Raw genomic sequence first — 22,796 nt, forward strand, 5'->3', positions numbered from 1 at the left:
GGGTTATACTAGATCTCAGAGCTTCTTGGGTTGCTCTTGGAAAAGCCTTTGAATGTCATCCTTTGGGTTCTTGGCCTGCTCTCCCTGACTGCTGTGCATCTGACCCAGAGAGTAGCTGTGGTTATAGCTATGTGCTGTCCCTGTGGCACTGTTCACACCAGTCCTACCTTTGTCCTACTGAGGGAAGCCCATGTGGAGACATCTCCTCAGAAACTGAATATAAGGGGTGTACATGTTACAAACACTCTGCAGCAGGGACTTCTTAACTTCTCTCCCCAGACTTCTTGCTCCCTTTGCATGAACATAGAGCTAGAAATGAAGCTTTGAATTCACTAGCAGCACATGAAACTCATTATCACTCCCATTAAATATTTGGGGTGGCTTTGTGGGTCAGTATTCTGGCACCTAGAATGCTACAAAGTGAAATTTCTCAGCTAACTAAACCTTTTCCTTCCCTGCAACCTTTCTTTCAGGCTCTGTTCTAGAAAACAGTGGTGGTTCTTCTGCTATGCTGCCTAACCCCAGAATAATGGAGCTGTCTGTCAACGAGGTTACAATGCTGAACCAACTCAACGAGCGCCGTGACAGCACAACGAGCACCGTCAGCTCTGCCTACACTGTCAGCCGCAGATCCTCGGGGATCTCCCCGTACTTCTCCAGCCGCCGTTCCAGCGAGGCTTCGCACCTCGGGCACCGCCCCAACAACACGAGCTCTGCTGACTCCTATGACCCCATTTCCACTGACGCCTCCCGCCGCTCCAGCGAGGCGAGCCAGTGCAGCGGGATGCCGGGGCTGCTCAACCTCACACCAGCTCAGCACTACAGGCTGAAAGCCAAGTACGCTGCTGCCACAGGGGGCCCTCCTCCCACTCCCCTGCCAAACATGGAGAGGATGACCCTGAAGAACAGGATCTCACTGATGGATGGGCCAGACCCCACCTTGCCCTCCCTCCGTCTCCCACCAGGCCCCAGGCGTTGCAGCGATGGCAACACCTATGGATACCCATCAGCTCCAGCATTTCCCCATGAGGTGCAGGGCAACTGCACAAGACGGGCAAGTGACCCTGTGAGGAGACCTCCTGGAGACCCCCAGGCTCTCCCACGAGTTCAGCGCTTCAACAGCACCAACAGTGTGAACCCCTTCCATGCTCCACACCCCACAGACAGGAGGAATTTTGGTCTCCAGAGCTATGGGCGCTCAGACGGGAGCCTGCCCCGGCACTCCTACTCACCCCGGCCACTGAGCATCAGTGAAAACATCACCATGGAAGCCATGTCTGGGGAGACAGACGTGCCCATTGGAGATGATGACATCATGCTGCCAGATGATGTGGTACAGTACATCAAATCCCAGAACAATGGGACAGTGGCCGAGAGCACTTCCATGGGGTACAGCAATGAGATGCAGAACTTCCAAGGAAGTGGGAAGCTGCAGCCTCCAGCCTTGCCCAGCCAGCGCAGGATGGCAGTGGCTGAGGCAAGCATGAGCCACTTGGGACCCATGATGGCAGAGTGTTCCATGAGTTTTGATACTTCTTCAGACATGAATAAAAATAACATGCCTGTCCAGTGGAATGAAGTCAGCTCAGGCACAGTTGATATCATGTCCAATCAGTCGAAGCAGCAGTTTTCACAAGGGAACTTAGCGGTGGTCCAGCAGAAGCAGAACTTTGGTCAGTACCAGAACTACAACCAGCAGCAGATGCAGCTGCCAGACAACAGCATGAATGCAACACAGCAGAGCTTTATGCAGAGAAACGTGGGCATGGATGGGCAGAGGCTAAACTGCATGCAGCTGCGGCAGCAGCACATGAGCCTGGGTCCCAGCATGAACCCCGACATGGGCTTGCACACAGGGTATAACCAACCACATCAGATGCTGAGCCCCACTGCAGTCAGTGGCAACCCAAATCAGATCTCTCCTAATTGCAGCAACATGGCAGCAAAGTCTGGACCTCACCTTCACCCTCAGCAAATGGACATGGCAGCCAACCCTTCTTTGATGGTCAGGAGCAACAGTGAGCGCGCAGCGCTGGGACAGGTCATGCATGAACCTAGTCAGCAGAACTACTCATCTCAGCCAAGCCACCTGAACTTCCCTGTGGCTCAGGAAACCTTTCCTCAGCCCATCATGACCTCCAATCAGCCAAGTTTTGAGCCTCAGCAGAGCGTGATGGGTTCAGCCACGCAGGCATATCCACCTGGCATGATCCAGCCTCATCCTCCACCGGAGCCAAACCCGGGCAGCAGACCCCGAGGGGTCCGCACCGCCCAGCAGCTGGGCTACATGAGAACTCCCCATCCTACGAACACCATCAGCCCCGGCCAGGAGACAGCGGAGGCCATGCACAAAAGAACCAGCGACATGTTGCTGGCACCAGCCCAGCAGTGCGCAGACGGCACGAGGGACAGCAGCTTGATGTACTATTACGGCCAAATCCACATGTACGAACAGAACAACGGCTTTGATAACCACGCGGACTGTCGGGTCAGGCAGCAGCAGTGCACGCAAAACAGCAAGCCAGCCACTCTGCCTTCCCCAGGAACAAACCAGGTGTCCAGCACAGTGGACTCTCAAGGTCTTGAGCCGCCCCAGATAGATTTTGATGCCATCATGGATGATGGGGACCATTCGAGCCTGATGTCGGGAACCCTGAGCCCCAGCATCCTGCAGAACCTCTCCCAGAACTCCTCTCGCCTGACGACTCCACGAAACTCTCTGACACTGCCCACCATACCTGCGGGGATAAGCAATATGGCAATAGGTGATATGAGCTCCATGCTAACCACGCTGGCAGAAGAGAGTAAATTTCTAAACATGATGTCGTAACAGTAAAGCACAAGGCCTTGGTGCTATCCAAGGGGCTCTGCGTGAAGCAGTTGTATGAATGTGCTTTTCAAAAATAATCTGTTTCAATAGAGTAGGGTTTTTTTATAAGTGTTAAATACATTAAAGGATTTCAAAATGAAAATTTTAAAAAGTCTGTGTACAGAATTATGTAAACTATATGCAGGCAGTTCAGTACCACAAGGGTGCACCCCTAGTATTATTTTTTTAGCTTGGTTTCCCGGAGCACTGAACGGTATCACCACCAAGCTAGAAGACAGCATGAGGGTGGTTAGAGATTAAACCCTCCCTTCTGGGAAGCCCTGTAAATAGCCCTCCCCATCATTTTTCCGTTAGTTTCATTTGCAAAAGAATTCCGTTTTCAACCCACCCCAGATAGAAATGGGAGAATGCGGTTTTGGTTAGAATAAAAGCCATACTATGTATTCTGCTCTGATGAGAGTAGGGTTTAGTTATGTCTCCAAACAAGCCCTCTGCCAGCAGTATTGTTTTATACCGTAAATACCTTTGTACCTTGCAAAGAGCGACGTTTCCAAATGGCTTCTCAGCAAAGTGCCTTACCATGCTTTCTTGTTAAGTAGCCAAGGCCTCTCTTCCTTTAAAAATCAAATATAGTGTATTGTCAGAAGCGTATATAAAATGTACATTTATAAAAACATAGTGGTGTTTCTGAGAAAACATTGGAAAGACACATTGATGAGACACATAAAAGGTGAATGCACACTTTGATCAGATGTGTTTACAACGTGGTTTATATCATGTGCAGAGTGGAGCAGAGGTCTGGGAACAGCAATCACTGGGAAATAATCCCCCGTGGCAGGAAGGCTCTGGCATGCAGACTGACACACATGCATAACTTTGCACCTTCTGAACACAGTGTCTTTCTGCAAGTGCCCCACATGCATCTTTAATGTCAGAGTGCTGGAGCACACATTCCTGGATCCCTGTGCAGCTTTGCAGCAGCTTCGCTCTCTGGTGGGTTTTCCATGCTGAGGTGTTCACATAAACAAGTGATGGTGGTAGAGAGACTTTTATGCTTGTTCCAGCCCAGTGTGCACTGTGGCAGCACTGGGGGAACAGGTTAATCTGCCAGGGTTCATCTGTGTGATGTGCTCAGTGCAGGGTTCTGCCCGGGCTCCATGTGCACAACAGTTGCCTTGCTGCACTGATGTGGGGCCAATATTAGCCAAACCACCCTGCCCCACAAGCAGGCTTGTTGGCATGCACCCAGTGCTAGCTTAACATGTCCCACAGCATGAAAAAAAACTGCTGCATCCAACAAATACACCACGGTCAAAATTACACCTGAGTAGTTCATTTAACTAGCAGACTGCACCTGCAGCCTGCAGCACCTGCACTAGCTGACTGCACCTGCAGCAGTAAACATGTGTATAGTCTCAAAACAGTATTTGAGTCAGAATAGTAGCTTGGTCAGTGAGAATCTCTTGGAACCATCATTGGGGAAGAGATGGGAGGAGCAGGGCCTCCTGAAGTCACATTCTCCACCAGAATATAACTGCTCATAATAGTGATCAGCTGTTTCCAGGACAGTCCCACCTGCCAGTAAGTTGATCTTTGTTGCATTATTTATTTTTGCTGTCGTTAGACAAAAGGGTAGAAGCAGTGGGGTGCATGTATTTGGGAGGAGGACTTGCTTAACTTCAGACTGCATTGGACAAGGACAACTCCTCTCATCCTACTCTCATAGCCTCAAATATTTTGTACCCCATACATTGAAGGGCAGGGAACAAGTGTGACATTCCCCCCAGGTTTTTACAGCTGCACTGAGTAAACATCTGTAGAGCTTCACTCTTTCCTTCACATCTCCCTGTCATGTCAGTGTCATGTTCTCATTTGCACCTACTCTGTCCCCTGCACACAGGACCAGGACAGCTCTATAAAGATGTTTTCTGGTGTCTTTGCTTTCCTTTTGCACAAACTGGTGTCAGGATCACTCCTCCCAGTATCACCAGAGGCTGACATGAAAATGCCACGTGCTACCTCCAGGAAAACTCTGTGATATCAGGAAGGCAGGAGCTGTGCTTGGCAGTGGTGCATTGGGAGAGCTTTGGTGCCAGGTATCCCTGGGTACAGCTGGTGCAGGGAGGTGCTGCTCAGCACCCTGCAGTCTCATCATCCTCATCCCAAAGGCAGAGGGTGCATACTGGGTGTTCTCAGCCCTGCCCTTCACCCCTCAATGATTCCTGCTGATGTCCAGGGTGCATGAGGACAGGGAAGCAAAGCAAGGTGCCTGGCTGTTTATTTGTGTCTCCTGTGAAAGTTGTGTTTAAAGGGATTGTTTTATAGTCTGCTGTATATATTCTCCTGCAGTTACTGACCTTGCCCTTGCCTTCGCATTTATGAAAAGAGGGCAGTACATGTTTTTAGGACATTGTGTGTTGTCCTGGACGCTTGGAGTACAACTGGGCATCCCTTATGCTGAGATGGATCAGGCTTTCATGTGTCCTTTGATTGCTAATGACTTTTTTAACAGCTGCATAGGGCAGCAATGGCTCCTGAGTCCCTCCTCACAGATAACTCATTAGCAAAAGTTCAAATACAGAAGCAAAACCAAATCTCCAATGACTTGAGATTTTTTTGGACTTTCCAGTGGTGGTCTTCCTTCATTTACTGAAAAAGTATTATAATCTTTCCAGCACTGTATATATTATGTATAGAAGACATCATTACTAAAAGTACTGTAGGTGAATTGTTCTGTCAAATTTATATCCTAAGAACATTTTTAGCTGTTTTCTACATCATAAGAATGGAGGTAACATGCTGAACCTGTATATAAACCTTTTGTACATTAAAAAGTAATTTTTTTTTCATAATTCATTGTGTCTGTTGTTATTTCTTTTCATTGGCAAATGGTGGTTGATCTTGGTGTGTCGTTACCACACCAACATTGTCAGTTTGACTCTGGTGGTGTTTAGGAACATTTGGTGAGGAGCTGGGAGGGCATGTGTGATACAGCACAGATGTGCAATGGTCTTGCCTTGAAGAGCTTCCACTTAACGATGAGCTGGAGGTGGCAGAAAGAGAGGCAGCAAGGTCACTGTGTGCTGCGAGCACAGTCCTGCTGCCCAGTGTCTTTCACTGCCTCTTGGCAGAGGTGATTTGAAGTACAATGGCAGTGCAGCAGGGATTGTACAGGAGAGGGGCTCAGAGCAAGGGCTGGACAAATTTGTCATCCAGAAGATTTATGATAAAAATGGCTTGTTGACTGACTTGGTCGTTGTCCAAAAGGAGACAGAAATAGGACAGATTAGCAGAGCTGTGATGGGCCATGACAGTGGCAAATTGAATATTGGGTTTGGAAAAAGGAGAAATTAATCTCTGCATTATGTATGTGATGGGAAGCAATTATTGGGTGAGCAACTGATAGATACATCAGTTGTGACTAGTTAGAGTCTCATCCAGCTCCTTGTTAAGAAAGATTTAATTTGGCTGCAGCAAGAGTTAGCTCAGCTACTCAAGAGACTGACTTGCAACTTGTTTGTGTAGAGGTGGGTTGGTGTGCACAGGGTTAGAGCCTTAAGGGAGGGTGAAGCTCACAGGTGATCGTCGTGGGCACAGCAACGAGCTTGGAATGAAAACTGCTGAGCAAGGCAGCTGGCCAGTGAATCAGTGAATTACACTTGGTAAGTGAGCCAGCAGTTTCATGAAGAAGCAGCTGAAGGGGATGCACTCCTTTTCCTCTCTGTGGGATCCCTCCTGAGCTGATTGGCAGAATCAGGTACGTAGAATCAGGTACATATGGGACAAACCCTCACCCTGCCTTCAGGATTCCTATATATGGGATGAACCCTCCGGGTTCCTTCAAAGTCCATGGCAAGAGATTGGCACATCCTTCTTGTGAAATTAATCTTTCCTGTTTTAGACACTTGGAACGGGGTGGACTTTTTCTCTGAAGGACATGTCACTCTTCATTGATTACAGAGAGACCCCAAGGAGCCATCTTAGATGCCTTCTCTAGTGGGGCAAGGTGAATCTCATACTCCTGTGGATCTCTTACACTAATCTGGTCATCCTCAGCATGATCAGTGGAAGTGTTAGTGATCCTGTTAGCCTGTTATTTATTGGATAAATATCACACCCCTCTATACTGTCCAAGAACTACAGAAATCACAATAAAAATGCAGTCATTTTATTAAAAGGAAAATTGTTCAGATCTTTTCTATTGACAAAAGGTTTTGGAGACTCAGATGAGCTCCTACTGCTTTTCTACTTCAAATACTTAAAGTAGGTTTCTAATCTAGATCAAATGATGCTTTTAGCTGGTGTTTCTCTTCAGAGTTCAATCAGGGCACACCTCTGCCAGTGTGAGAACATATTTATTACTTAAACTGGGCTAAGATTTCCTAGGAGCCCACCTGAGGTCATGTACCAGCATGTGCATTTTTACTGCTTTACCAACCTGGAATAAACAAGGAATGAAAGGCTTACTGCTCCAATTGTAAGCAGGTAATAACCCTTCTGCAGCAAATGTTGTTTATAAGCCAGAGCTGGGAGTTTATACTACTGTGGCAGCTGCGTAATATTCAATTAACCTTCTTTTTAATCAATCATATCCCTTATGAAAACAAACCATCCTAACAGGTCTGATTCTGACCTTCTTTGGTGAGTGTTAACCTCACTCCACTCCCAAAACCAGTGGGAGCATAGGAAGAGTGAGATCCCACTCTGGGTAAAACCATCACAGCTCTTTAATATTGCACTAATATCTCAGGTTTTCCTGGAGGGGAGAAAAAAGCCCATAAAAGCTACTGTTGCTGGATCTGATTGCACTTACTGAGTACAGAGCCATTCCAGCAGCTCTTTATTGCAGTGGTCTCTGTGGGGATGACATAGGGGCTCTTGTTCTTTACGAGCTGTTGGATCTACTTGGAAGCGCATACGTGTGGTAAACAAATGGTGTGTTTTATATTATTGGAAGGACAATTTATGACCAACCAAGGCCTCTTGCAGACAGCCATTTAACTTGTAAGTAAAATGACCTAACACTTAAGAAATTTAGAAGCTACAAAACAACCTGTGTTGTGCCCAGTACACTTATTTCTCTTTGATTTATGTTTCATGTAAAACTTGAAATGGCCATATTAAAAATGTTTGGTATAAAAAAAAAAAAAAAAGAACAATGCAATGTTTTCACATATGCTGAGGGTTTGTGACTACTGTAGCTTCCTCCAACTGCACCAGCACTTCTGATTCATGACATGGGTCCCTTTGCCTCCCTTATTTCCATTTTCCCCACACTGACCTGTCAGGCAGATATGTAGGGGGCATGGTGGCATGCCTGCGGTCACCTTTGGAAGAGCTGCTGCACACAAATACAGTGCACTTGCTGGAAACATCTCTCCAAGTATTGATGGCTAACCAAAAAGCAAACTGTGGCTGATACCTTTGCCTGTCAGAGGCTGTTTTACCATCCCACCTTTACCATCCTATGTAAGGTGGGTATCAGCAGGCAGCAGAAGGTGTAGCAACACACCCAAAAGGCAGCTTCTGCACCAAAAAACAGGAAATAGGACTACATAAATATGTTATCTACATTCCTCTCTCCAGTCTTAACTCTTACTGAGTGCAGCCCAGGATAGTCTTCATAGAAAAAGGATGTTTAAGGAAGCACTTTGAAGCAGAAGCTTGGTCTGAGCTCTGAATGTCTTCTAAAGGATGCTCTCTTTCCCTTTCCCTTTCTCCATTCGCTGTACAGAAAGAGTACAGACGAAGGCAACACTTCACAAATGTCCCCTCTCTCCCCTGCCACTGTCCCTTTTCTGTTCTTCTTTGGGCAGGACCCCGGAGTGCTCTGCCTATACAAACATCTTCTCTGCCAGGCTTTGACAGACAGACATTTTTTGACTCAGGACTATGAGGAACAGCTTTCCTGACACCTGCGGAGTGAATCATGCAGAAGAAGAGCACACATTTCACAGATGTTGGCCAAAATACCAAGATCTGTGTTCCAGTGTGGTGGTAGTGGTTAAAATAGATCAAATGAAATGAGGAGAGCAGCAGGGAAGGAAGAAAAACTCTGGACAAAGCCGGGCTCATTTTCTTCATGGCTTTGTGTCTCCCAGTGTGTCTTCCACTTGGAAAATTCCATGGGCCACGAGGTGTAAATGGCCATGACAAAAACAAAACAAAGAAGTGATGCTTATGAGGGTGTAAGAGAGATCTGTTTTTGAAGAATTTAGGTCTGAAAAGCTTCACAAAAAGGACTTCTGGAACAAGAGCACCACTTTTAGCTCTGTTACCTCTTTTGCTGACTACTCTTGACCAGAGAGTAGTGCTGTGACCAGAGAGCTGCAGCCACCTGCTCCCATGGAAATGACCGTGGCAGGGACAGCAGCCGAGGAACGCAGCTGGGATGGATTTGCAGCAAGCTTGGAAAGGCACTCCAGCCCCAGGCCTGGAGTCTGTAGGTGGGCTGCCCCACCCTTTGGCAGCACCAGCATCCTGCCCTTGGCTGTAGAGCTCAGAGCAAAGGCACTCCCAGGCTCTGCAGCTCAGCCAAGCTGCAAGAAGCAAACGTGCTTCTCCCTTTCTGCCTCTGTTACTGTACAGCATGAACTTGGAAATCTCCAGGTGGCTCCACTGGGCCCCTTTCCCAACTGGCAAAGCAGCCTTCTGGGAAGGTACCTGGCTGCTGCACTTACCCCTCTGATTGGCATCTGAGCAAAGTGTCTCCACGGACCCAAAACTGATGTATTCTTTTTCTTCTTTTTTTTTCTTTTTCTTTTTTTTTTTTTTTAGCAAAATGTCTTGATGCGAATCGTTTAACCTCTGTGTCACTCATCAATAATGACGATAAGTGAAATTCGATGAAATGCACAGAGGATTAAACATCACTCCAGGCACACTGAAAGGGCGGCGTATCTGGGAGATCTGCAGGAGGGGTGGGAAAATGGGCTTTGCTCTGCAGTCCAAAAGGCTGAACACCCTGTAGCACCAGCTGCAGAGAGTGCTCCACATGGTGATCCTGGTCACATCCTGCAGGCCGGTGCATTTGCCCTGCTAGCAGCCATCCAAGGACCAAACCGGGCTCCCCTTGCTTGAGGACCTCTCAGGAAATGATAGCTTGTCTTAGCAATGTCAGGAGATTTGTCAGGGAATGTGAAAGATGTTTTCAGGGAATAGAAACTGGGGCTGAGCCAGGTGAAGGTTTCTATTTAATTGGAGAAAAGAAAATAGATCCCAGCATTTCCATCATTAACTGGAAATAAGTTGGGAGCATTTTGAACAAATCAGCAGTGGTCTATGTGTTGAAAGCACCAATGACACCAGTGTGTTTGAGAACCTTTTCTTAGAGACAAGAGACAGCTTTGTGGTCATTGAACACTTCCAAAAATGGTCTGTATTTGCCCAAATTATGAGGGAAATTTAAAACCTGAACTCATTCAAATGCTTTCCCAAAATTTAACATCTACTAATAATACATCAACAATATTATCCTAAAAACCCTCTAAATCTAAACCCTGAATTTACAAGAGCACTGGGCTAAGACATGACTTCTTAAGTAGTGCTGTAAAAAAGTGACATCAAAAACATTTTCAACCAAACCACTATCTGCACATTTTTCAATAATGTTTTAACTGTCATTTATATTTTTTTTTTAAAGGAAGATTTATTATGCAGAGACATGGGCTGGTTTAATCACAGGTGAATCAGTACCAGAAAAAGTTAAGTCTCTAAGGAGCTCACATGGAATTGTTTCCCACTTCTGATCTTTCTACAGTTGTTTCACTTGCAGGAAGTTGGGTTTGAGAAGATCTCACAAAAGAAAAAGGTGTAAAATAACGTAAGTGGCTGAGGGCCTTTTAGATTAGCCTCATCCCTCCTTTTAACAGGAAAAACCACATTTTTAGTGGTGTTCAAAATTATTCCAGATAACACACAAAATACAGTATTGTGTTACAATTAGATTAGCTGAGGTAAAACCTCTTTCCCAGCCCTTATTTAAGTGCTGACAAAGTCCTTCAGGCAAAGCACTGGCCCACAGATGTTCCAACAGATTCAGCCGGGCTTAGAAATTGCTTTTTGTGAGCACAACTGGTGAACAAAAAGGGTACTTTCTCCCCTCTCAATAAACCCCAATGATAGACAGGGCAAGGTTTATTATTTTAAGATATTTCCAATGCCTTTTGTACTACTGAAAAAAATACTTTTTAAACAATAAAAATAGCAGGAAAACCATCAGGGGATTGCAGGTGTAAACTAGGTCTTGTGTACATGTTTCAGTGTTCTCTATTACAGTAAATGAAAACTACTCAAATTAGGGGGAAAAATCCTCTAATGACCTGGGGTTTTTGGTCATTTGTTTTTTTCTAAATACAACAAATTTTGAGCCTACCATTTCTCACAGTTAAAGCACAGAGTAGCAGCACTCATGGGCAAAACTATTTCAACCTCTGTCTCACAGAGCAACCTACTGCTTCCTTTAAGATTGGGCTGATTTTTTTGAGGTTTCCTGCCATATCTTGGAGTTCTTGTTTTGGGGTTGGCTGTTTGGCATTTTTTATTTATAAACTTGCATATATTATTCTTCTCTCAAGGGATACCCCCCCTTTACAAAGAAGATAGCCTTTGTCCAAGCTGCAATCAGCAATGGGAAAAGAACAAACCAGCTTAGTTTAGGTCCAGGGCCCAAATAATGCCAGTCCCAGGTGTGTGCCTTCAGTGGAGAAGTCAGAGCTTTCCTTCCACCTCTCCAACTGCAGAAATCCAGTTCAGAACACAAAATTCCTGTGAAGAATGTGGCACCTGTTGAGAAAAGTCTGTTCTTTTTCACTGGAAGTTGTAATGAGAGACACGACCATGAGCATTAGAGAATCACAGAATCATTTACGTTGGGAAAGACCTCAAAGATCATAAAGTCCAACCATAAAACATGGCCAAATCCACCCCCCGACCATGTCTCGAAGCACCACACCTACACTTTTTTGAACACTTCCAGGGATGGTGATTCCACCACTCCCCTGGGATGCCTATTCCAATGCTTCACAGCCCTTTCAGTGAAGAAATTCTCCCTAATATCCTATCTAAATTCTAACCTATTCCCATGAAATGCAGCAGAAAGCAGACAAAGAAGCAGGAGTAGGTCTGAGCTTAGTGACAGAAACGAGAAGCTGCATCCACTGAGGGACCACGAAGATGTAGAGCACAAGGGGTGGCACCAGCCACCTGCAGCCTCCACAGCATGCTCAAGGTCACACTCAGAGGACAGCTCAGTGTGTGCTCCATGTGTCAGGAAGCAGGAGATGGAGCAAGCCAGGGTATAGCCCAGTTATATGGGACAGTGAAATGACCACTGGGATGTATTGGAGGCACAATGACTTTGGGTAGGTTCTTTTGGCAGCCACAGGAGATTTTTTTTGTTGTTGTTGTTTTGCAATGTACTGGATGAGACAATGTGGGTACCATCAAGGCTCATCTCATTTAAAAGTTTATTTTAATGAAGTCACAATAAGGCCTCCAGCTGGAAAGGTTATTTATTAACCTCTTATTTACAAATTGAGCCCTGATTTGAAAATTAAGGCATTGTAATTTAATATTAACCCACATGTCAGAAAATAATGAGACAAACTACAGGGAAAATTGCATTCCATATTGCAAAAGACCCATTTTATTTATAATGACCAGGATTACAAGTCTTGCCAACATTGATGGATCATACTTTAAAAATCTTGATAGCTCATTCATTTCTATAATTATATTTATTACAAATTAAATAAGTTGCGGACACCCTTGATATACAAAGAGACAAAATTAATTTGTGAATCAGTATTAATCTGTCATCAAACTAAATGAACTCCCTTTCTGGCAGTCTACAGAATATAATGTACTGTACCAGACTTCACTCAGGACATGAGAGCAGTGAACTGCAAGTCCAAGCTGTTGAAGGAACACCTCTTCAACCGGATGTATGAGATTTCTCAGTATGGCTTTTAAATCAAGAGATTAGCCCACAATAGAAAACTTTCCTGACCGACTTCTGAAAAGCAAAACAAAGTCTGATGATTCCAATCACATCTGTCCTTTGCCTCCACTCAAGATGCAATGTGCAGCTCTTCAGCACTTCTCCTGTGACCCCTACACCTACATCACACTGGAAGCTGAAAGGCTGGTACATTGCTGCTTCCTTTCCTGACACACAGGAGGCCCTGGGGCAAACCCCTGCAGTGTGGCAGCAGAGAGATATTTGTGCTGCACATCAGCCTGAGCATTGCGGGACTCGCTCGCTCCCCTCAGCCAGGGGAGAAGGGAATGCTCAGATGCTCCTGGATGAGATTACAGACCTTAATGCTCAACAACTGCCACTGTGGTGAGCCAAAACCTGGGCCCATCTGCTCAGGGGTTTTGTGACTGGAGACAAGGAGCTCTGCCAGCTGCAGGAGAACTCAGGCTTTCCTCCACAGTATAAATTTGGAGAGGAAAAAGGGAAGGAAAAAGGACAAAAGAGTCACTGCTGCAGGTTAGAGCACACGGTCCCTGTGGACAAAAGCAGAGATGGGTTGTGGCTGCATGTCCCCTTGCCTGCACCATTCCTATCCCAGCATCATCCAGACTCAGTGCTGACAAAAGAATTCTTGGGCCATTCCTCTTCTAAATAGGACATGACTCATCCTAAGGCAGTGGAAGTGTTGCATGTCTGCGGAGGAGGAAATCATCCCTGTGTTTACAGACTTATTATTTTTATATTTCCACCGTATTATCCCACCCCCTTCCTCTTGAGTTAATCATCATCAACACCCCTTGAGTTCATCATCTCATAGGCAAATTTCCAACTCAAGTGGGTTGGATCCCATCTAAACTGGCCAAAACAACTGAGCTCCCCTGCCATAATATGCTGATCTCTCCATGTCATTTAGCAGCTAGGATCAACTAATAAAGTGCAAGATGTAGAAATGTCATTCAGAGTTACCTACCCGTAACTAAATAACTTTGTAATGAATGAAAGGCCATTTTGAGCTGCTGCCTTAAAGACTAGCTCCATCTCCATAAAGAAAGAAATATGACTCAAGCAGAGACAGCCTGCATGTGGCATTAACAAACCCTCTTTGTGTTTCTGTAGGAAAGACTGACACCAAGTGAGTTGAGTGCTTGCGTCATCCTCGTCTTATTTTCCTTTAAAACTGATTACTCCACCTCAAAATATTCCTGCAACTTTAGGTCTGCTTCCAGGGAGCAGGTGGGCCCCTTGGCTATGAAATAGAGAGCTCTATAAGTGTTTCTGAGCTCAAAAAATTTTCTTAGGTTAACTTGAGCTAGAGAACAAGAACAGTACCTGTTTTAGCAATATAACAGAAATTAATTCTGTCTGTTCATAGAGGAAAAACACAGTGTTGCCAGAAGAAATGATTTATACATCTTTATATGACAGTGTTTTTCCATTCACCTTTTTTTGGAGCATTTCCTTCAAAAGACATTAAGCCCATACATTACTATTTAAAGAGCTTAATTCAACCCAGGCAATAATGACCCATAAATATTCATGATTTTGTTTAACATTAAAATAACATCTGTTTCAAAACATCTGCAATCTGTTTTCAATGCTTCGGTAACATTTAAATTAACTGTAACTAATACAATAAACCACTATTAGGGATAATGATAATGAAGGATGCCCTATTAAGAGACATGAACAACATGGAACTGAATGAAAAACAAAACAGGGGGTGGAGGGAATGAACCCAATGGTCAGGTACCAAAGCTCCTTGGAACTTAAATCCACCATTAAGGGAGAGTTTCCTGTGTGCAGGGCTATTGTTTAACCATCTCAGCTGCTGTGTCTCCACTCTGCTTGGTCTTGTTCAGATTTCCACTGCCAGAGCAGTAATTTATGGTGGAAGCAGTTTGACTACTTGTAACGCCGGGGTGGAAGGGAGACTCACTCCCTCCAGCTGAGAGGGCCTGCAGAGTTTTTCTGAGCTGGGAGAGCAGCTCACAGTGTGCCCAGGGCTCTCCCAGCCAGATGTGCTTGACAAGCCTGCTGACCTCTCACCCTGCAGTGCCTTGTCCCCGTCCCCAGCGAGCGCCGATGGCCAGTGACTGCCCTCGTGTCTGTGCCATGCTCCAGGCCATGGGGTTAACCAAAATTGCTAACTTCCACCCAAAAGGGGCTATTGCTTTCTGCTGTGATTTCTCCCTGTGGCCAAGGCAGACGCCGTCACTGCACATCTGTACATCATTGCAAGGGTGCAGGTGAAGGTCGGGCGTGTGGCGGTGCAGGGGAGGAAGGTTCTCATCCTCTGCCTTGGCTGGCACTTGGCACTCACTTCTCTGAGACCCACACAGACCTCACGGCCACAGACCCTGGCTGGAAAGTTTTACCTTCATGGAAAGCCTCAGTGGGTCACCAGTCATAAATTAAAAATTATATTTAAGGGGGTTTGCGGCTTGTTTAGTTTTTTTAAGCCAGCCTTTCTTCTTTACTTCTCCCACACCCTGACAAAAATCCAGGAGGTTTTTCCAATCTCCTGGACATAATGCAAAAGGCAAAGGAATACAGCAGCTGGTTTTACTCTAATCTGATTATTTCTTTAGAAATAAATTTATGTTAAAACACGTTTTTTCAGTCAAAACAAAGCCAGGCCTTGCTGCACATCTGTACAACCTTGATGCAGTAAGAGCAGCTGTTTACATTCTCAGAGTGACATATTTTTACACCAAAATGCCCAGGCAATCTGAAAAGACCATTGCATAGGTACAAACAGCTCCAGGAAAGCCCTAGAGGCTGTTCATCCTCTCTGGCCCGAGCACTGCACCCCTGGCACACACCCTGCATCCTGGCTATGCTCCCAGCCCCTGGCACCAGCTGGACCAGGTCCTGGCTGGCCACCACGGAGCCGTGCCTCTGTGCCTTTCCAGCAGTGGCAGTAGCCCGTGGAAAGCAGAGCATAAATCCAAACCATTTAAAGTGTGATTAAGACTTCCCCTGATTACTGCTCTGCATGATATTGAATGCTTCGGCTGTTGGTGATTTATTGAAGTAATATATAATATGCTGCATTCAGTTAACAGTCCCCATCAAGAACAATCTAGCTGAATAAAAAAAAAAGAGTCAGAGAGCAGAGAGAGTGTGCTTTAAGAGGAAATCTCCCTGGATTTAAAGGAAATTGAAATATGCGCATGGTAATCTGTGTCCAAAGCTTTTAGCACTTTAAAAAGTGCCAGTTGCTAATACCACTGGCTAAAATCAGCATTTCTTCAATCACTAATGGTCCCAGGGCCATCCTCACCCACTCTTTCCCTCCACCACCACTAACTGGCTCCTTCACATGCACTGCTTTTGCTTTTTGGGGTTTTTTCAGTTTTATTCCAGAGTGAAGTTTCAGGTTCTGTAGCAAAGGGAAAGCTGTGCCACTGTTTTTTGTACCACCACCAGCACCAAATCAGGGAAAACAGGGTAAAGCTGGAGGTAACTGTAGTCTGAAAGGAAATAAACTGGCTGTCATTAAAAGGGGAGGGGGGAAAGGAAAAAATAGTAGTATAAGCACTCAGTATAGTTACAGTGCATTAAATACTTCAGCTTTAATGCAGAAGTAGCTATTAGTTATGCAGGGAAGAGGTTTATTTATTTTCATGTATGGTACTTAATGTATTACTGCTCCTTTAGGATTTAATTCAATGAGATACCTCCACAGTGGGCTAATTTTAAGGTGTCATCTTCAATTAACACTGATCTCAAACATAAGCCTTCCAAAATAAGGTGGCTGGCTTAGAAATTATAAGATTATTTAAAAAAGGGTTTTATTTGACATTTTCTTTTGAGGACCCATGTCTCCAAGTTGTTGTGCGTTTTGTTTTTTCCCCCCTTGAAGGCACAAACTTTGGAAATTTCTCTTTAAAACCAGCAAGAATGAAAGCAGATACTCTCACAAAAGCACTCTTACTCTGCAGCCTGGGGCTTCATAAAACCCAGATGTAATTCCCAGAAATCATAGGCTTTTCAGTGCACTACTCAAACTTCAGCAAAAAAAAAGATGACACCTGAAAACACACATGGGGTTGGGTTTGGTTTCCCTTCTTCAGTTTCTAAAACTGATTAAATAGGCCCAGCACCCACCCTGATACTGGCAATAAGGACTGTGCTTCAGCTCTGATGTTCTTCACAGAAGTTGCAGAGTTGTTTTTGTGCACTGCAGCACAGAGCTGACTCACAGTCAGTGTGTGATGGACATCAGTGCCCATGTGCATTTCCCTCTCAGAGAATTAATGGTTCAGGTGACAAAAAAACATTCTTGGCATTGCCCTGGCTTGAGAGGCAAAGAGTGAGATTTCAGCTCATGTCTTTAGCTGTTATTCATTCTGGATGCCAGAGAGACATCTTCCATGGCCACTGCCAGGAGACACAGTCACTGGAATAGGGCTCCTTCCCTCTTGTTAGCTGAGAACTCAAACACACAGAGTTTGGCTGTTGAGCTCTGACATCTCTAAAGTACACCCTGACAAACAATTCCCTTTTTTTCCTGCAGTAAATGTAGGTGCATTTTGATGGGAGGAGCAAAAGTGCAGCCCTGACCTGAGGGCAGGCTCATGCCAACTGTTGAGTTCCTGCTTCAAGACGCTGGAGCCCTAGAGCTTCTCTGGAAAATGTCTGCAGGAATATTTTAGCTTGGGCATCATATTTTCCCTTAATCTTATTCTAACCAATGTCATCATCATTTTAGCTTGCAACTTTCCAAATTTAACTCGGCCCAAGGCACGGACTGTTGAAAGCCTGGTGAAGTTGTAGACTCCCAGGTCTCCAAAGGGGAAGACTCAAGGCAGCCTTGCAGAGAGGTAGAGGTCCCAGCTCTGCTGATGAGCTGAAACATTATGTGGCCCCTGAAACCCAGAAAAGTATCATCAGCCCAGAGCTTGGGCATTACAAACCTCAAAAATGCAGTAGCAAAAATATTGCTATTTCTCAGCCCAATAAAGCAAAAAATGCATATGCAATAAATTGCCTTTTTTTTGTTGGTTTTTTTTCACAGTTTGATTATCCGTCATGATAAGGCATTACTTAAAGCAGTGGTGACACTGTCTAATCATTCTTGTGAAATATAGACTTCTCTCTGCACTTCAGACAGAGCCGACATTAATACACATTTATGCAAAGCAGAGCTGGAGCTGTCAGAGGCTAATCTTTACAAGTATGATAAATGATGTTTATTTTCAGTGATGGAACGAAACACCCGGGCTGACAATAATTGTAATAAAAAGGACAGATCAACTTCTATAAAGTGATTGAATTACCAGTCTATTGCATTAATGCCTGATCTTGGCTCTGTCATAAACCTGCTTTAGGTTACCAACGACTGCACATTAGGAAACATCCACCTTCAAATCCACACCCTGCCCTTGACCTGTGGCAATGCAGGAGAATCACTGCTGGATGCAGGGTCTGGCCACATTTGTTTGCAGTCAAGTAATTTTTCTTCCTCTTAGCCCAAAAAAGCAGCAACCTGTGTCTCTGAAGCCTTGCTAAAGAGTTTCAAAACCTCAGCAGCTGCACATGCCTCCTCCACACACACACTCTGCCTGAGCGCCCACATGCCAGTATTGAATTTAGTGCCTGCAGTGCAGGTCAGATGTACCAGCAACCACAGGGACCAACATATTGAGTGTGGACTACCAGAGTCCCCTCAAAGCAAAGAAATGGAAAGAGGTCAACCTTCCCCACCTTCCTGGGCACATGGATGCTATCACTAGATTTTCTGTGATTGCCCTGGATGTGATGTGAAAGAAAAATAAAAGGAGCTTGAATTCCTGTCACCCATGAGATGACCAAAACCTCTCATGAATAACTGGGTCAATTAATTGCTTTGTAATTAACTCCATCATAGGAAGTAAAAACAGCTTCAGTTTATAGAATGGGACAGATGCTGTAGGAAAAAGAAGAGACAAATAGAATAACAACGTACAGTTATATCTGTGTATGTATAAAAACATTCATGCATCTACTGCCCTGGATTTCCCTCCAGCTAGGATTTCTGACATAAGACTAAAAACTGAACTGGAAAGGTGAAATTTGGGGTTGTCGACAATCCCTTACAAAACAATATTCTGGAAACACTTCCTTTCAGGTCAACTGGAGTATTTGTTTGCATTTTTTGACTTTTTTTTTCCAGTCCCTTATGTTTACATTTAATGTATATTTCATATTTTGAGGACTCCATGTTTCTATTCCAGTCCAGATTTGTATCGTATTTTTCTGTTTTGTAATTCATTTTGCATTATTTCATGTAAGAATTTGTACTCTGGTATACATTAATGCACAGTGGTGCCAAAGAGAAGGCATTTGAGACTCAAAACTTGAAATGTGCCATTCTGACAGCTGACTGCTGACTGCTCTGAATTTATTGAAATGAGTTATTCTGGGTTTTTTACCCCCTAAACTTAAGTTTGTCCAAATTGACACACTCCCATGGGGATGGCTCGGCTGTAGCAGAGCAGCATTTTCTGACAGCAGACACTGAGCAGGAAACTTCCAACCTTTCTCATCTGCGTGTATTTGTCAGGGTATGAACGAGTGTGCTGTGCCCCAGGGCAGGACCCCATGGGACTGGGAGCTCAGAGCACAGCTGGGCAGCCAGAGCACAGAGCACAGCCCAGACGATGCTTCCAGCAGCCCTGGCTGCCCCAGCTGATCCTGGAAGGGTGGTGATATTCCTGAAAGTCCCGACAAAGGGGGTTATGATTTTGAAACAATAGCCAAAAAATAAGTAAATAGAGCTGATCTAGAGAGTTTGCTGACTTTATTGAAGACCGTCTCCTGTATGAAATTTTTCACTAAATAAACTTAATTTCAGCTGGATCTATTCCTAGCATTGCTGTCACAAGGTCTCAGCCTCTGTGGACGTACCTGCAGTCAGGAATGTGACAATCCAACGTGCAGTGTGGCTTCTGTGTGCACACCTGGGAACATCTGGGAAGCCAGCTAGTATGGCAGGTTCCTGGGAGGGTCCCTCACTCATGGGGAGAGAGGAGGAAGGTGGGTAGCAGGACTTGCTCATTCAGCTGGGGCCACGCAGGGGCTCAAGGCTGGAGATGATTCTGAACAGTGGATTGGGACAACACACATGAGTGCAGATATTCCCTGTCCTGCACTGCAAAGGACAGTCAAAGCTGATACTGAGTATCAGTGCCTTTTTCTCCTCCCGTTTCCCACTCTGAACATTGAGATCTTCTAAATACTCCACTGTTTTAACTATTTAAAGGGGGTTATGTGCACTGAATGTGCATCTCATAAAGAGTGCAGGAAACTCTAAATTACATCATACCTCAATTTTACATGTCACATAACACTCTATATTCTACAGGGTGAACTATTGTCAGAGTGGAAGTCAACCTCATTGACAGCTAAAGATTTTTTTTTTCCCCAGACAGCAGTGAGAAAAGATTCAACACAAAGTCCTGACCATTCAGCACTGCCTGGGTCTGCACTTTGATGTCAGAAATGCTTGAGGGCTGAGTCAGAACAGCTTTAGCTGCTTCTGTCATATCCCACACATCAAAAAGACATGTTGGGGTTTGTTGCCCCATCATCCAATAATGTCAGCAAGACACTGGAACCCCCAAGTATTGCTGACCCCAAATGTGCTGGAACTCATGAACCAGCTATGAAAAGTGCACATTTTAGCTAAAAGAAAGAAAAAAAGCATTTACTTTTAAAGTCATGTGTTTTCAGATTTTCCTCTATCTGGCCTTAGCTCAGTATTTCTGAGTGCACTGTGGAGAGCAGAGACAGACAAGGGGGGCAGGAGCAGCCAGGTAAAGCTCCACAGCTTTGTCCAAAACAGCCTGACCCACCCACATTCCAAGAGTTACTGGTCCAAACAGACTTGGGTGAATTTTGCCTGGGAGAAGGAGGAAGGTCTTGCATGAGCTGCTCCCCCAGCAGTGATGCAACAGCCCTGGAACAGAGATTCATAGGATCACAGATTATGGTGAGTTAGAAGGGATACATCAGGATCATTTAGTCCAATTCCTGGCCCTGCACAAGACATCCCAAGATTTCCACCATGGGCCTGAGAGCACTGTCCAAGCACTCATTGAACTCAGACAGGCTTGGTACTGTGGCAACTTCCTGGGGAGCCTGTTCCAGTACCCAAACACCCTCCGGGTGAAGAGCCTTTTCCTACTATCCAGCCTAAACTTCCCCTGACTCACCTTTCTGCCATTCCCTTGATCAGGACATGACAAAACACGGAAAGCTCCTTCACTGGCACAGAGCACAAGAAGGGAATTTCACTGCAGCACAGAGCAACCGTGAGGCTGGGAGGGAGCAGGGCCAGGGCATCAGGGTGTGGGGGCACTTAGTCACAGGCACTGGGGGGGACGTGTGGGGCTTTTGCTGGGACTGCCAGAGCACAGAAAGAGGCTTTGACACTCGAGAGGGTCAAAAAGCAGCACCATCATAAAAACTGTGCAAACAGCAGGAACATTTCTTTAATAAGTCTCCAGACAGATAAATCACAGCTTAAGGAGAGATTGCGGTGGTATTTATTAGTCATTTGTGCATGATTTGCTCACTCCATTGGTAGTGGAATTTCTTTTTTGGGTATTTAATTTTCATCAGAAATGATTTGTGTGCTGCACAGCAGTTCATACCGACACCACTGCCCTGCACAGGTACCTGTAACCAGCCACCTACAGACAGCTCCAGCCTCCAAGAAAAGTGCTGACAGTGACCTCCTAAAGGAGATGCCCCAGTGGTTAAATGCATCACCTTTCACATGTACCTTTCTTATTTTTCAGAGCTCTTAGGCTTCCTTGCATGGCTGAGCTATACCCACCAGGTAGCACACACTCCTTGGAGCTGGGTTCCCTATTTCCAGCCATTTCCACATCCCAGTTTCACACTGGAAACATGCTGGGTGGTAATGGGTGACAAGGCACAGAATGAGAGAGTTACAGGCTGGTGTAAGAAAGACAGAAATCATCAAACACAAACAAATTACTTTCTAGAAGACTGAGTTAAATGCCACTGCAGTTTGTACCTGCTGTTAGTCCAAGGGGTTAAGTCAAAGCTGAACTTTCTTCCTGTATGTAACATCCAGCAATAAAACAGCGTCAGGACTAAAGTGACAGTGCAGAAGCTCTAGAGCTGTTTTTGCTGTACAGGACAGATCTTGCTATTTGATGGTTTTCCAGAGCAAATATTCACAGGTTTTTGAGAAGTAATTAGCTGTCTGTCAGAGACACTCATTGTGGGACCTGATGATTGTTGGTTTGGCTGCATATATTGATGGGCAATTTTTATATTCCTACTAGCAAGAGGTAGCAAAGCAAGACCTTGCATGGTTGCCAGAAGTTTTCGAGCTCTCCAGAACTAGCAACAGCAAAGACTACTTGGAATAGTTTCACTTCCTCACAAGCTAAAAATTATCTCTATTTCTTGTTTTTCTGATAGTTCAAGACACATTCACTCCTTTCCTCAAAGCCACATTTCTCAGAAGCAGCTGTTAACCAAAAGGTTTGGACTTTGGAAGGCATTAATTGAGAAGTATGAGGAACCCCAGAGTAAGGCTCTGCCCTCATGTAAAATCCACTTTTAACCTTATTCAGTCACACAGAGAAATTCAGTCCCCAGTCTACTCCCTGCCCAAGCCCTTGAACTTGCAAGAAAGACTAGCAGATGTTCATTAGTGCATTGGTAACTGGAGAATTGGAGGCACTTGTCAACTCTGTGTGTGATGAATAAATGCTGGAAAGTTTCTGCTGGGGAATAGTACTGGTTTGGGGCCAACTGGATGCACTCAAAAAAAGTGCGTGAGGGGCAGGGCAATTATGACCAGCAGTTCCACTTTGTTGCTCCTGTTATTCATTTTAATTCCAAGTGTTAGCTGCCAAACACCCGAGGGTATCTACCCCCTACCTAAACTTTAGAAATAGCAAATATTTGGGTGAGATTAATGATCTTTTCGAGGTTTAATAAAGATTTGGCTGCTCGTGGATA

The 22,796-nt window shown here is 45.0% G+C and overlaps 1 protein-coding gene and 1 long non-coding RNA gene across 9 annotated transcripts in view; one reads left to right on the forward strand and one right to left on the reverse strand.

Annotated features, from left to right (window-relative positions):
• Positions 1-5,682, forward strand: part of GLI2 (GLI family zinc finger 2) — a 205,533-nt gene extending 199,851 nt beyond the window's left edge. For all 5 annotated transcript variants that reach the window (XM_064434982.1, XM_064434984.1, XM_064434981.1 and 2 more), the window contains one exon: positions 474-5,682. In XM_064434982.1, the coding sequence (XP_064291052.1) occupies positions 474-2,830 (2,357 nt within the window). In that variant the 3' untranslated portion in view covers positions 2,831-5,682. The remainder of the gene's footprint in view (positions 1-473) is intronic.
• Positions 5,683-9,919: 4,237 nt separating this feature from the next.
• The window catches only part of LOC135309095 (uncharacterized), a 42,936-nt gene continuing 30,059 nt past the window's right edge, over positions 9,920-22,796 (reverse strand). The window contains exon 6 of one of the 4 annotated variants that reach the window (XR_010369403.1): positions 9,920-11,596. This is a non-coding gene — a long non-coding RNA (uncharacterized LOC135309095). Of the gene's footprint in view, positions 17,241-19,365; positions 20,752-22,796 lie in introns of those variants that run through there. The other 3 variants (XR_010369402.1, XR_010369401.1, XR_010369404.1) reach the window with 3 other exon arrangements.

This window comes from Passer domesticus, chromosome 10 (assembly GCF_036417665.1).
Source record: "Passer domesticus isolate bPasDom1 chromosome 10, bPasDom1.hap1, whole genome shotgun sequence".
NCBI classification, from domain to species: domain Eukaryota; kingdom Metazoa; phylum Chordata; class Aves; order Passeriformes; family Passeridae; genus Passer; species Passer domesticus.